Source organism: Epinephelus lanceolatus, chromosome 5, assembly GCF_041903045.1.
Source record: "Epinephelus lanceolatus isolate andai-2023 chromosome 5, ASM4190304v1, whole genome shotgun sequence".
Classification (NCBI taxonomy): Eukaryota; Metazoa; Chordata; class Actinopteri; order Perciformes; family Serranidae; genus Epinephelus; species Epinephelus lanceolatus.
The window spans coordinates 5,403,105-5,417,551 of record NC_135738.1 but is presented as its reverse complement, the minus strand read 5'-3'; the positions used below and the strand labels follow the sequence as shown (position 1 = coordinate 5,417,551).

General features: G+C 38.0%; 1 protein-coding gene across 2 annotated transcripts in view; it reads right to left on the bottom strand.

Annotated features, from left to right (window-relative positions):
- Positions 1-13: 13 nt before the first annotated feature.
- cep290 (centrosomal protein 290) overlaps positions 14-14,447 on the bottom strand; it is a 64,808-nt gene continuing 50,374 nt past the window's right edge. The window contains exons 41-52 of one of the 2 annotated variants that reach the window (XM_078167627.1): positions 13,143-13,298; positions 10,086-10,209; positions 8,543-9,301; positions 8,111-8,245; positions 7,584-7,670; positions 7,183-7,347; positions 6,975-7,097; positions 5,076-5,245; positions 4,687-4,828; positions 4,052-4,125; positions 724-818; positions 14-621 (exon numbers count right to left, since the gene is read on the bottom strand). In XM_078167627.1, coding sequence (XP_078023753.1) covers positions 377-621; positions 724-818; positions 4,052-4,125; positions 4,687-4,828; positions 5,076-5,245; positions 6,975-7,097; positions 7,183-7,347; positions 7,584-7,670; positions 8,111-8,245; positions 8,543-9,301; positions 10,086-10,209; positions 13,143-13,298 — 2,275 coding nt within the window. In that variant the 3' untranslated portion in view covers positions 14-376. The remainder of the gene's footprint in view (positions 622-723; positions 819-4,051; positions 4,126-4,686; positions 4,829-5,075; positions 5,246-6,974; positions 7,098-7,182; positions 7,348-7,583; positions 7,671-8,110; positions 8,246-8,542; positions 9,302-10,085; positions 10,210-13,142; positions 13,299-14,447) is intronic. The other variant, XM_033635167.2, reaches the window with a different exon arrangement.

The following is a 14,447-nucleotide window of genomic DNA, read 5'->3' as shown; positions in this document are numbered from 1 at the left end:
ATCAACAGTCTGATTAATATTAAAGCAACTTTATTGACAAATTCACACAACAACATGTCAGAATTGTACAAATATAAATATATATGCTACACATATAGTTACATCACCAAACTAAGAGCTCAGTGTTAACACAATTAATAGCTGCCTTACGTGAGAAACTTAACGAGCTACATTCAAGAAACTGGAAAGGGGACGAGTTTCCTACAGTTTAAAAGGAATTTGCTTTTGGAACGTAAGATTTCAAACTGTGGTTCCTGACAGTCAGCCCCAAAGATAGTTTATGACAATGTCCACTTTTTGGTCATTAGTTGATGAACGTACATTCAAGTGTAGGTTGAACAGTCGTGATGTCATTTAAAGGCACAGTAACCCTGAGTTAACTGACGGACACACTGGGCAGGTCAGCTTTGACACCAAACTGATCACACACCTTCTTCAGCTGCTCCTCCAGCAGGATGTTCTTCTTCACCTCTAAGTTGTAGTTATATTTTAAGTCCTCAATCTCCTCAAAGAACGATGGGTCAAAGTTCTCCAGTTCTTTCTTCAGCTTTTTCACTTCAGTTTGAAGTTTGGTTTTCTCTGTTTGAGCCGCCTGCAGGAGGTGTTTGAGCTTCCCATAGTCTGAGAATACAACAAGACAAGTGGAATCAATGTGTACAGAGGACATGGTGCTCACAGCATATACATATACTCACACATGACACGGCTGTTTGGAAGTCTCACCTGGTTTAGAAGATGTTTCACCGAATCTTTCACTGTACTCGTTCAGCTTTTGTTTCAGGTCTGCGTTCTCCTTCTCCAGCTCAGTGTTGGCCAACCTTAAAAAAAATAAAGTATAGATGTGTCAGAAACATTTCACCTTCACAGGATGGAAAAATATTATCAACTGTCGAAAGCAGAGAGCTCTGAAAGACTTTATGACTACAGGCAACACTTTCAAAACTACTATACTTTGATTTTGGACGACATGCTATACTATGACGTTTTTTCATGATTTTGGACGACATGCTATACTATGACATTATTTTGTGATTTCCGACGACATACTATACTATGACTTTTTTTTCATAATTTTGGACGACATGCTATACTATGACTTTTTTTTCATAATTTTGGACGACATACTATACTATGACTTTTTTTGTGATTTTGGACGACATGCTATACTATGACTTTTTTTTCATAATTTTGGACGACATACTATACTATGACTTTTTTTGTGATTTTGGACAACATGCTATACTATGACTTTTTTTTCATAATTTTGGACGACATACTATGACTTTTTTTGTGATTTTGGACGACATGCTATACTATGACTTTTTTTCATAATTTTGGACGACATGCTATACTATGACTTTTTTTTCATAATTTTGGACGACATGCTATACTATGACTTTTTTTGTGATTTTGGATGACATGCTATACTATGACTTTTTTTCATAATTTTGGATGACATGCTATACTATGACTTTTTTTTTCATAATTTTGGACGACATGCTATACTATGACTTTTGTGATTTTGGACGACATGCTATACTACGACTTTTTTTTCATAATTTTGGACGACATGCTATACTATGACTTTTTTGTGATTTTGGGCGACATGCTATACTATGACTTTTTTTGTGATTTTGGGCGACATGCTATACTATGACTTTTTTTTCATAATTTTGGACGACATACTATACTATGACTTTTTTTGTGATTTTGGACGACATGCTATACTATGACTTTTTTTTCATAATTTTGGACGACATGCTATACTGTGACTTTTTTTGTGATTTTGGATGACATGCTATACTATCACGTTTTTTTCATAATTTTGGACGACATGCTATACTGTGACTTTTTTTGTGATTTTGGACGACATGCTATACTATGACTTTTTTTTCATAATTTTGGACGACATGTTATACTATGACTTTTTTGTGATTTTGGACGACATGCTATACTATGACGTTTTGTTCATAATTTTGGATGACATGCTATACTATGACGTTTTTTTCATAATTTTGGACGACATGCTATACTATGACGTTTTTTCATGGTTTCAGACGACATACTATATACTATGATGTTTCTTAATGACTTTTGACGACATACTATACTATGACGTTTTTTCAGGGTTTTGGACGACATACTATACTATGACTTTTTTTCATAATTTTGGACGACATGCTATACTATGACTTTTTTTCATAATTTTGGACGACATGCTATACTATGACTTTTTTTTTCATAATTTTGGACAACATGCTATACTATGACTTTTTTTGTGATTTCCAACGACATACTATATACTATGATGTTTCTTAATGACTTTTGACAACATGCTATACTATGACGTTTTTTCAGGGTTTTGGACGACATACTATATACTATGATATTTCTTAATGACTTTTGACGACATACTATACTATGCCGTTTTTTTCATAATTTTGGACGACATACTATACTATGACTTTTTTTTCATAATTTTGGACAACATACTATACTATGACTTTTTTTGTGATTTTGGACGACATGCTATACTATGACTTTTTTTCATAATTTTGGACGACATACTATACTGTGACTTTTTTGTGATTTTGGACAACATGCTATACTATGACGTTTTTTCATGGTTTCGGACGACATACTATATATACTATGACATTTCTTAATGATTTTTGACGACATACTATACTATGACGTTTTTTCAGGATTTCGGACGACATGCTATACTATGACATTATTTCGTGATTTCCGACGACATACTATATACTATGACGTTTTTTCAGGATTTCGGACGACATGCTATACTATGACATTATTTCGTGATTTCCGACGACATACTATATACTATGACGTTTCTCAATGATTTTTGACGACATACTATACTATGACGTTTTTTTCATAATTTTGGACGACATGCTATACTGTGACGTTTTTTCATGATTTTGGACGACATGCTATATACTACGACGTTTTTCATGATTTCGCACAACATGCTATACTGTGACTTTTATTGTGAATTTGGACAACATGCTTTACTATAACACCTTTAAATGATTTTTGACGACATGCTATACCATGACATTTTTCCATGATTTCGGACGACATACTATACTACGACTTTTTTTGTGAATTTGGACGACATGCTTTACTATGACGCTTTTAAATGATTTTTGACGACACGCTATACTATGACATCTTTTCAGGATTTTGGACGACATACTATACTATGACATTTTTTAATGATTTTTGACGACATGCTATACTATGACGTTTTTTCATGATTTTGGACGACATGTTATACTATAACATTTTTTCGAGATTTTTGACGACATGCTATACTATGAAGTTTTTTGGTGATTTTGGACAACATACTATATACTATGACGTTTTTTCATGATTTTGGACGATATACTATCCTTTGACGTTTGTTCGTGATTTTTGGCAACATGCTATACTATGACTTTTTTTCATGATTTTGGACGACATACCATATACTATGAAGTTTTTTCGTGAATTTGGACGACATGCTATACTTTGACGTTTTTTTTCGTGATTTTTGATGACATGCTACACTATGACGTTTTTTTCATGATTTTGGAACGACATGCTATACTATGATGTTTGTTCGTGATTTTTGGCAACATGCTATAGCTACTATGACTTTTTCATGATTTTGGATGACATACTATATACTATGAAGTTTTTTCGTGAATTTGGATGACATGCTACACTATGATGTTTTTCATGATTTTGGACGACATGCTATACTTTAACGTTTTTTCATGATTTTGGACGACATACTATACTATGAGGTTTTTTTTTTATGATTTTTGACGACATACTATACTATGACCTTTTTTTGTGATTTTGGACAACATACTATACTATGACTTTTTTTTAATGATTCTGACGACATGCTATACTATGACGTTTTTAATTTTTTGTTGATATAATCTCCTTTGACTTTTTTAGTACTTGTCCAATGCTCAGTCATATTATTACTATATTATCAGTTTTACTGATTAAAAACAGTGAAGACAGATTAACAAACCTCATTGCCTGGAACTCTCTGCTGAGTCCTCCTGATGTCTTTGCCGCAGTAGGAAAGTTTTTTAACAAGTCAACCTGAGAAAGGACAAACCCATAGTCAAAATCCATTCATACGACATACTTTGATAAACACTAATAACTTTTTTAAAAGACTTAGACTTAAGACTTAAATGCAGGTCAATTTGTTTTTAAGGGGAAGTCTACCAATTTTACCTGTCAGAGTTAATTTATGAGTCACGATGAGGGAGCTTTGGAGCTCAACTTTCGGGGACTAAAATTCAGGTGATCTGTTATCTGTTACATCGAATTTGTGGTGGGCGTGGTTTTTTAGAGAGTGAAACATTTTCCTCTCTCTATTGTTAGAACCTTGACCCTCTTGTAAAAAAAGATTAACAGCCAAGTAACAAGAATATTAGAATGTTAAACTCACTACATTAAAGTATTTTAGTAAATGTGTTTCAATATTTGATTCCATATTTGAAACAAGCCTGAGGCCAAAACCAAAAATGTGATCCAGTCCTCCAGGAGCTGACAGAGCAAACCAACAGCAGCTAGTCTGTAACTGAATGTTCTTTTAAAATAAGTAATTATTTATCTGACTGCTGTTATTAAATTAACTAGTGATCCAGCCTGTACCTGATCTTCAAGTTGCCGGACGCTTATATGAGCTCTCTCCTCGCGCTCCTTCACCTCCTTCAGCTGCTGTTTGAGTTCAGACAGACTGGATGTCTTATGGGACAGCTCCTTCTCCAGCTCCTTCATCTTGTTTTCAAACATTCTGCAGATAGGAGAGTGAAAAAATAACACTGGTTCACATTCTATAAACTCGTAGCCTGGTGCTTCTACAAGTGGAGGACACAAGGTCAAAGCGTTTGAATCCATTTTGAACACATTTGACAAAAGGTTGAGTAGGAAGGAGAGAATGAAGATCCCAAATAATGTTTATTTCTCCTGCTGACTGATGCAGTTTCTGAACCCCCACTACAGCAAGACTAAAGGACTGAATAAAAAAAGCTGTTGCTGACCTTGTGACCACAGAAGCCTTCCAGGTCTTACTGTCCGCTCCCTCTGTGATGGGTTTGGACAGAGCTGCCCGCAGTCTTTGCTTCGTTTCTTCCAGCTCTGCCTCAAGCCTCTCGTTGGTCACTTCGAGACTCGCCTTGGCCACTCTCAGCCTCTCTGCAGCCTCCACTTCCTGAAACAAAATGAAACACAGTTGAATAAAAGAGATGAAAATGTGTATTCAGAGGGTTTTATTAAAAAAGAGAAATTCTTATCCTAAAAACAAACCAAAAATCTTCTGTGATAAAGCAATCATTGGTGTGAAAGTGAGCTCTACATTAAAGGGACACTTTGCTATTTTTAAACAAAGTCTGTGTCACCACAGTGTGAGGAGTGCGTGCTGATGAATGGTGTTAAGGCGCCCTCTGTGCCACCATTTATGTGCACACACTCGTCACACTGCGGTGACAGACTTTGTTGAAAACTGGCAAAGTATCCTTTGAAACATTACTGAAGTTAATCGCTCATTTGAACCTGCCAATATAAAGAACAAACATCTTCTGAGAATAAATAATTCTAACTTTAACCAACATTATAAACAGTCTGTGAGAGACGCTGCACGCTCTGCATGATTTTACCATTTCTTGCATAAATAAGTTAAAAAGGTCTTTGAATTTTTATGAATTTACTCGTGAGTGACATCACAGACAAATCTATTTTCTTTTTTTTTTTTATTATTAAAGATTATTTTTTTGGGCTTTTTGCCTGTAATGGACAGGACAGATTGAAATGGGGTGAGAGAGAGAGTGGGGGTTGACATGCAGCAAAGGGTTGTAAGCCGGAGTTGAACCTGCGATCGCTGCAGCGAGGCATCGCCTCTGTACATGGGGCGCCGGCACTATCCACTACGCTACCGACGCCCCAGACAAATCTATTTTCTGAATCTCGTGACTGAGGCTGTGTTCAGCAGAGTGTGGTCTACGTCCACCAAAGCGTTTATTGTCCTGAGGTCAGCAAATGAGGGCTGCATATTTACTCTAATGATTCCCACAGATCCTTAAAAAGTCTTAAAAAGCACTAAATTCATTAATCTAATATAAGGTCATAATTAGTATTAAAATGTCTTCAATCAGTCTTTTTAAAAGTCTTTAAAAAAATGTCAAAATAACTGCTAACATCGTTTTTCTTTAAAATAATTTACCCCCTTTTTAATATATATTGACTTATTGACTATCAGTGAAGTAACTGATAAATAACTTCGGGGGTTATTAAAGCCGTCACAGAACCGGTTCTTTCACTGTTTTTGTGAATACCGATAATTTCTGCAAATATAATAAAGAGAGTTGGAAAAAAAATAATTTACCGAACACCTCTCACATTAACCTCACACAGATCAGGACAAATGAAACAACTACACTAATATTTAAGATCCACTGTTCTCACTGTACCCTGGACGTCATGGGGAACTTAAGATTCAATCAAATCTGGCTAGATTTTGCGGCCCAGCTGAAACCAGAATGCAATGCAATTTTAGTTTTTGTAAAATTAGTTTAAAATTTTATTCCAAGTTGAATTTAAGTTTAAGCTGCTCTTAAAAAGTCTTAAATCAAACTTTTAAGCTGTAGGAACCCCGTTCACCACTCACTGTCTACACTGCTCCCAGCTGGGTGTTATCAGCTGGAAAATGCTCTGGTGAACGCACGGCCTCATCAGCAAATGTCCGAGCAATGAGAATTTGGTCAGACGAGCATATTGACCAACCGATCGACCAACAGACCAGAAGGTGTTGGCCCTGCTAATGACTTGATACCAAGTTAGCAGTTTCTAAAAGAGAAATATTAAACACTACAATGTTTATCTTCATGAACTGCTTTTTAATATTTACATTTTATTGTGAACTAACTGAACATATATGTTTTCACCCTTTTGTTCTCCTTGCGCAGACGTTCATTCTCCATCACTATTTTCTCCAGTCCTTTGGTTTTTGATTCCAGTTTGGCGCTCAGCTCAGCCTCACTCTGACTCTTCAGCTTCACGTAGTCGGCCTGGAAACAAACAACAATATTTAACATCAGCTGCCGTAACAGAACACAACGTATCAGACACGTACGACATGATGTGGTGAACAACCTTTAGTTTTTCGTTCTCTTGCTCCAAGGCAGCGACCTTCTCTTGGTTTGCAAGTGCGCTGGATTTCTTTAGTGTCTCATTTTCCCTCTGCACCCTCTCCACCACCTTCTTCATCAGCCCGATGGTCTTCTCCAGCTCAGGTACGGTTTTACCGCTGTGACCAGCCTGATGAAGAACACAGTTCAGATCACCTTCATCATTTACAGCTGGAACAGGTCGCTGGTGAACCTCAGAGGAGTTATTGTTTGTTTATCAGATTAAATATTTAAGGTCACTGGGATTTTGTTCTACTGCACATACAGACATGTACATTTCTGTTTCTTGTTATTTCTGTGTTAAGTCGTTTCAGGGAAAACACCCGTGTGTATAGAAAGAACACAGGTGACGTAAGGTTAACGTACTCCACGTATATGAGCCAGCTTTTTCTCAACCTCGGCCTTTTCTTTTTTCAGCGCGCTGCACATCTCCTTCAGGTCTGCAACTTGATTCTGTGAAAACACAAAGATAAAATCACTTATAGAAAACACTCTTTGCCAAAAACAATCCCTGCTCTGACCTAAATAAATAATGTAATGTATCTTTAAATTTAATAACCGGGGTTCTACACATTTTTGTTTTAATGTTATAAAGTTTGTAAAGTTGTGACGCTGAAATATTGACGGACTTTATGACACAATAAATGAAGTCACTTATAATTCTAGCTCGTGGGAGAGTAAATAACAAGTTGTAGTTTCACTGGAGACACAAGGAAGTCACTTTATACTAAGCTGATTATCTTGAGGCTCCACCATCATATTTGCTGTACACACAAGAGTGGTATCAGGTATCACTTCCCAAAATCTCAAACTGTTCCTGCCGTACAACCAGCACCATTATCAAACGCTGACAGAGCACAAAATGACCTCCTCTCAGCTGAGGTCATGTGTACCTTGAGTCTTGGTACGTCTTTGTTGATCTGCTCCAGCTGAAATCGCAGCTCCAGGTTCTCAGAGGCCAGTTTGAGGTTTTCTTTCTGAAGGTCCTGATCTCTCTGCGAGGGCGTGCCGGTGCCTCGTCCTGACGTCTACACGAAGTAAAAGACACAAAAGCAGCCAAGTGAAATGAATGATGGGTACAGACGTTGCTGTGGAGGAACAGACTGAATCTTCAACAACAGAAGCTCTAAGGGAACGCAGCGGAACAGCTTTATTAAGAAAGCTTTAGGGTCATGGATCTGTCTCTGCCTACACACAACCACAGAGAGGAAACACACTAACAAGCCACTTACACTGACTTTTATTAAACTTGTTCTCTGCCACATCTACAGCGATGCTATCACAGCTCTACCACCTCAGCGGGTCGCTACAGAAGCTCCGAGTACCTTCAGATATCTAAGAGATCTGCTCTGTCGGTTTCGTACACGATGATTCCTCCTGTTACTCATAAACCTCTCCGGATGTTTGCTCAGTGTGGAGCTGGAGGCCACATCTGGATCTGCTGCGCAAGATGGTTCTGGATTATCCTCATAATGTGTAGTCTCAGCCTCCTCATCCTTCAGCTCAGCCTCTTCCCCGGCCTTCTCTGGCTTTTCTTCACAGATTCCCACATCATCATCCTCTGTATCTGGATCATCGTGTTCTTTATTCACAGTTTCAGAGCCAGTTTCTGCTGCAGCTGGCTCAGAGGAGGACTTAACTGATCCTGGTCTTTCTGATGGATCCTCAGGATCAGGCTCACTTCCTCTTGTCATCTGTGTTTCTTCCTTTTCTTCACCCTCATCGACGTCAGAACCACCTGTGACGTCTTGTGTACTCTCTAAAATATCTGCTTCTGTCTCATCTTCTTTAACACGACTGGTGTCATCTTCTGCTGCTGTGTTTTGGGCGACATCTGGACTCAGTCGCTCTTGTTCAGCACAAACATCTTCTGCTCCCACAGAGCTGGTTTGAGTTTGTCTTGCTACTCGTCTCTTCTTTGGCGCCCTCTGTTGGTCAGCGGGGTCTCTAACAGCTTCAGTGCTGACAGAGCGGCTGCAGGATACAGCAGGATGCCGAGCTGCATTCCCTTCACATGACTCATCCATAACATCAAAAGTCAGAGAGCAAATCCCTCTGGAGGCCCAGGAGGATGAACTTCTGGCCTTCACAGCCAATGAATCAGAATAAATCCCGTGAAGAAGATACATAAATAAAGAGAGTGAAGAATGATGAACAGAGAGATAAAAGGAAAACATGTTTGGCTCCTTAAAACAGAACAGAGAGAGAGAGAGAGAGACATCAGACAGAGAGGAGAAAATGTCTTGTTCAGTACATGAAGTGATGTGTGGACTGTTCATCCTGCAGCACATGTGAGGTGTTGGAATCTCTTTAGCATGTCTACGTTAGGGGTGTAACAGCACAGAGAATAACATTTTGGTACATTTTCGATACAGCAAAAAGTAGAACAGTCTGGATTAAATGGACTCATTTAAGTCTGGGTGAAGTAAAATCACTGATTTCTTTCTAAACACATTAAACTTGTTAGAAAATACTTGTTGAAAACGTGAACAGACTGTGATCTGTGTCATACTGAACTGTGGAGTTATGCTGTTCAACTGTTTTCAGCATTTCTGTGTCCGACTATATCAAACTACATTACCACTGACATCAGAGCTCATAGTATCACTGTTGTCTCTGTCACTCACTGTGTGTCAGCAGTGAGCTTTCTCCGTCCCACGAACTCTCTGAGCTCTTTCAGTCTAATAAATACATGAATAAAAATCCCTGTTAAACGTCACAGTCACATAAACACAAACTGAACAGCCATCTGCTCCCTGCTGTGGGTATTAGCTTTGTGCTAACGTTAGCTGCTGTTAGCTGCTTAAGAGAGTCTCCTATACATTCATCACAACCATCATGTTGTCCTACATGTTGATGAGCACTCACAGAGGGTCTTGATGGCAGCTCTTTGGATATCTGGTTCTCTAAGGCGTGCACTCTCTCCTGCAGGTAGCGGTTCCTCACGGTCAGATTCTCCATGGCGTCGTCACGAGGTAAAGCCTGGTGCTGCCTGCAAGTTCAAGGTGTGGTTAGAGTAGTCGTAGTCAGGGGTGTAAATACAGACAGTGTAGGTAGTATGGCTTCACTGTGAGGTGGGGGGGCCACAGAGACAGTGGGCCCTCTAACAGTGTGTTGGGTGGAGAATGGGCCCTTATGAGTGATCGCCACCCTGTAAATCTGTCTGTGTTCAGAGAAGAACTCTCATTACATTAAAACTGTGATACTTGCTATAAATACCTCTGAAAAAGGGAAAACCATCTGTGTCATGTTTATTTTTTCTATATTTGTAGAATAGTCTGTAACACTACATAAGAGTGACATGACACTGTCATAACTATGACGTGACACTGTCATGAACATTATGTACATGTCATTATGGAGTTATATTTGTCTCATTAATAACTGTAAATGCACAGAGGGTGATCTACAAATATTTCTTGATCTGCACACGTTTCATAATTATGTGTGTGAACAGATCGACAATCTGTGTGTAAATGTGTAATCTGTAAATATAAAACACATTCCACAAATACAAAAAATATCTGTGAATACATTAAATTAATTTGCAAATAAATGAAAAGCATTTGTGAATATCTTCCTAACATTTACAACTTTCGAACAGGCATTTGTGAATTTTTTATTTGTGAATCGAAAAAAAACATTTGTGTGGATTTGCTCTTTACACACACAGATTTTTGAGACAAACTTTCCGCCATTCGGAGCGGAAATGCACTCCTATCACTCGGCCAGCTTTGGATAGCACGTGATCACCCAGCTGATGACGTCATTTCTGCATGTGAAAGTAAGAGCACGCAGTCTTTCTATGATCTCTGGTTAAGGTCTTTGATAGTACAGCTGTTGGTGTTGGTAGCTCTTTTTGTTTAGAAATGTAATATTGCAGTTGTATTGTTCATTGTTAATATGTAGATTGCACTAAGTTAATGTTAGCTACTGAAACAGCATCTGTTGCCATGGCGACAGTAAACATTCATGTTGCAGGCTGGGGGGACGAAAGCAGGGTGTAGCATTTCATGTAAGGTATAAGGGTTACTTTTAACCAGGATGACATTACCAGAAGATGTCTTTGTGTTAATGTCAAGTTGTCATAATAAGGACATCCCAAACAAATTTAATGTCAACTTGTCATGACAAAGACAACCCAAACAATGTCAACTTGTCATTACAAAAAACGAATGACACTTAATGACAGCAGTCATAAACGTTTATGAGATCTACATAATGTTCATGACAGTGTCATGACCGTGTCATGTCATAGTTATGACAGTGTCATGTCACTCTTATATAGATACCTTCAAGTAAAGTGTTACCAAATAGTCAGTAACATCTATGACAAAATTATGTTAATTTTATAACTATAAATCAACTGGTATTTTTTGTCATGTACAGATATGTAGTGATGATTTCCGGTATGTATGTTATATTATCTGTGTCAAGTCTCTGATCATGTAATAAGACGATATGTACATGACAGCATGCACTGGGGCCTGTCATAACTACCTTATGCCAACGGTAGTAGCAGCTGTACTTTTAGTAGATTAGTGCTTATCATTCATGTTACTTTATATTTTAATGATATTCTTTTATTACTTCCAGCATTTATAAAATTTAAAATCAGTGTAAACTTTCACAGTAAAGGTGGAGTTAAATCCAGTTAAATATTAACTTCATCTGAAGGGTCAATTGCCAAGAACGTTGATCTAATAAATGAATATTGGCTGATTAACAGATACAGTTGGTATTTATCAACCTGGGGCCTATTTCCCATGTTTTTGTGTCTAAAAGAAGTTAATTGGAAACAACATTTTTGAAATTGATTCAGTGTGAGTGAAAGAAGGAGCCAGGCTGATGTTAACACTCAGCACATGTTGACATGGTCGATTTACGTCCACTAAAAGTGTTGTTTTTGCCACTGGCAGGCTGAAATGTTCTTACTCTGGCATAAAATAAGTGCACCTGCAAACTCACCATCGGGTTCTAGTTTATTTAGCTTAATCTATTTACACCCTTCACTCTTCCCTTCGCCTGTTCCTCTTGTTCCAACTCATTCCCCCTTTTTACTGCTTCATCAGCTTCATCAAGTCATTTTTTTTCTCCACCTGTCTTGTCTCCCACATAGTTTTGTTCCTGTCATGTCTTTCACCTGTTCTGTGCCTGTATCACCTTATTAAGAAGAAAAAAAAAAAAAAATCATTTTTGTCCAATAATGGTGATAAAGATAATACATCGCAAATTATTACACTACAGAATTCCATGAAATTTAGACTTAGGATAAAAATATTACGTTAAATATGTGGCTCAGATTAAAATGATATCCAGTTACCAGGATGGTTCTGCAGGGCTTTTAGCTCCGCCTCAAGTTTGTAATTAGCTAAACGCAGACGCATTACTTTAATTTGTTTTCTAACAACAGACCGACATTCCAAACTTTGAAGCTGTCACTCAGTGGATCCTGCACTGAGCAGGTCAATGACTACACAATCACTTAAAGGAGCAGTGTGAAGGATTTCAGTGACGTCTAGCTTTGAGGCTGAACACCAACCAACTGAATACCCTTCCTCTCCATACCTTACCGGGTATAATAAAGCACAAAAAGCCCTCTCTAAAGCCAGTGTTTGGTTTGTCCATTATGGGCTACTATAGAAACATGCCAGAGGGCTGTGTGGAAGAGTGCTGGCTTCCTACGTAGACATAAAAGGATTATTCTATACTAATGAAAACACAAATCTTAATTTCAGGTGATTCTACACTAAAGAAAACGTTGTCAGTATTTCATGTTCTATTTCTGACCCCTTAAATCCTACATCATGCTCCTTTAAGTATCTAGATGAATGTAAACTAAATCATTGTCACTCGTAACATCTCTGTTCAAAATGTCCTGATTTAAGTATTTTGTTTTGTCTCATTTTAAAGACTGCCTCATACTTTATGGTGAGGATCTGTGTCTCCAGGTCTGAGTTCTTCTTCTTCAGCTCTTCAATCTCTTTCTCCATTTCAGCAGATCGAACTCCGACCACCTGATCAGCCGTCACACCTCGACCCTTCAGCTTCTTCTGCAGCGCACTCTTCTCCTGCTCCAGTCTGTACACACAGTAAAACACAGGATGGAAGAAGAAGGCTGGAAATGTAAAAAACACTTTTAAATTTGAAAGTAGTGATAGCTTTTCATCGTCAGATTGAATTCTGTCATTATATGTACAATTTCCTGACAGAAAAAGTTCACTGCTTCCGTGTTACTAACTTCCAACATGGAGCCCTGTCAGCGTTACTTTACTGTACATTACTTCACTGAGTGAGCGACCAGGCAAAAAAAATAGAAAAGTTGGAAACAACTGAATGTAATAAAGTTTGTCTGGGACATTTGGGAATGGACTGATAATGTATATTTAGCTGATGAATCAATTAGTTGTTCAACTAAAAACTAATATATTTTGATAAACAACTGATTATTTCAGTCATTTAAAAGACAAGAAAAGTCTTTTTGTAGTTTCTCAAATGTGTGAACTGCAGCTTTTCTTTGTTTTATATAAAAGTATATTAAATCTTTTTGAAGATTTCACTGCTGAAAATTAGAACAGGCCTCTTATCTCCAGTTAACATTTTATATACAAAACAGTTAAAACCTGTTTCCCACCAGCGTCATACGAAACCTCCTAAATAGTGCTTATATCGACTCCACACAACATAAATCTATCAAGCCCCTTTCCAGTGCCTCTTGAAGGCGGGAATTTCACGTTATTTTATCGCCTTGTTGTTCTCATGAAAGGTACGACCGCAGAATGGGAGGACAGAGTTGTCTCACCTTTAAGGTGACATTGGAAGTAATAACAGCACCGAAACAATGTCTGTATAAAAGGGACAGCTGACAGAAAGGTGTGACATTTTATCAACCTGTGATGTGAGCGACCCAGTGCAGGAGATTTAAAAAGTAGCAGTTAGCAGCTAACTCAAAGAAGAAGGACAGCGGCTGAAAATGTCCACAAATCGTGAAAAGAGTGAGGTCCAGGAGCTCCTTACCCTCCGAGCAGAGGACGAGATCAGCCACCATATAACAGGGATGATACTTGATTGTTAATGTGCTGCTGACGCGTACGTTACATGTCACGGCCATCATGCCTCTTTTGATTCTGCCATGTAAGCATGCTGTCTAAAATCACACACTGGAGTGACACGATGCCGCTGTTGTTTGGTTCTGTGTTAAAAATACAAAGGAGGCGTAAAGAAGGGACT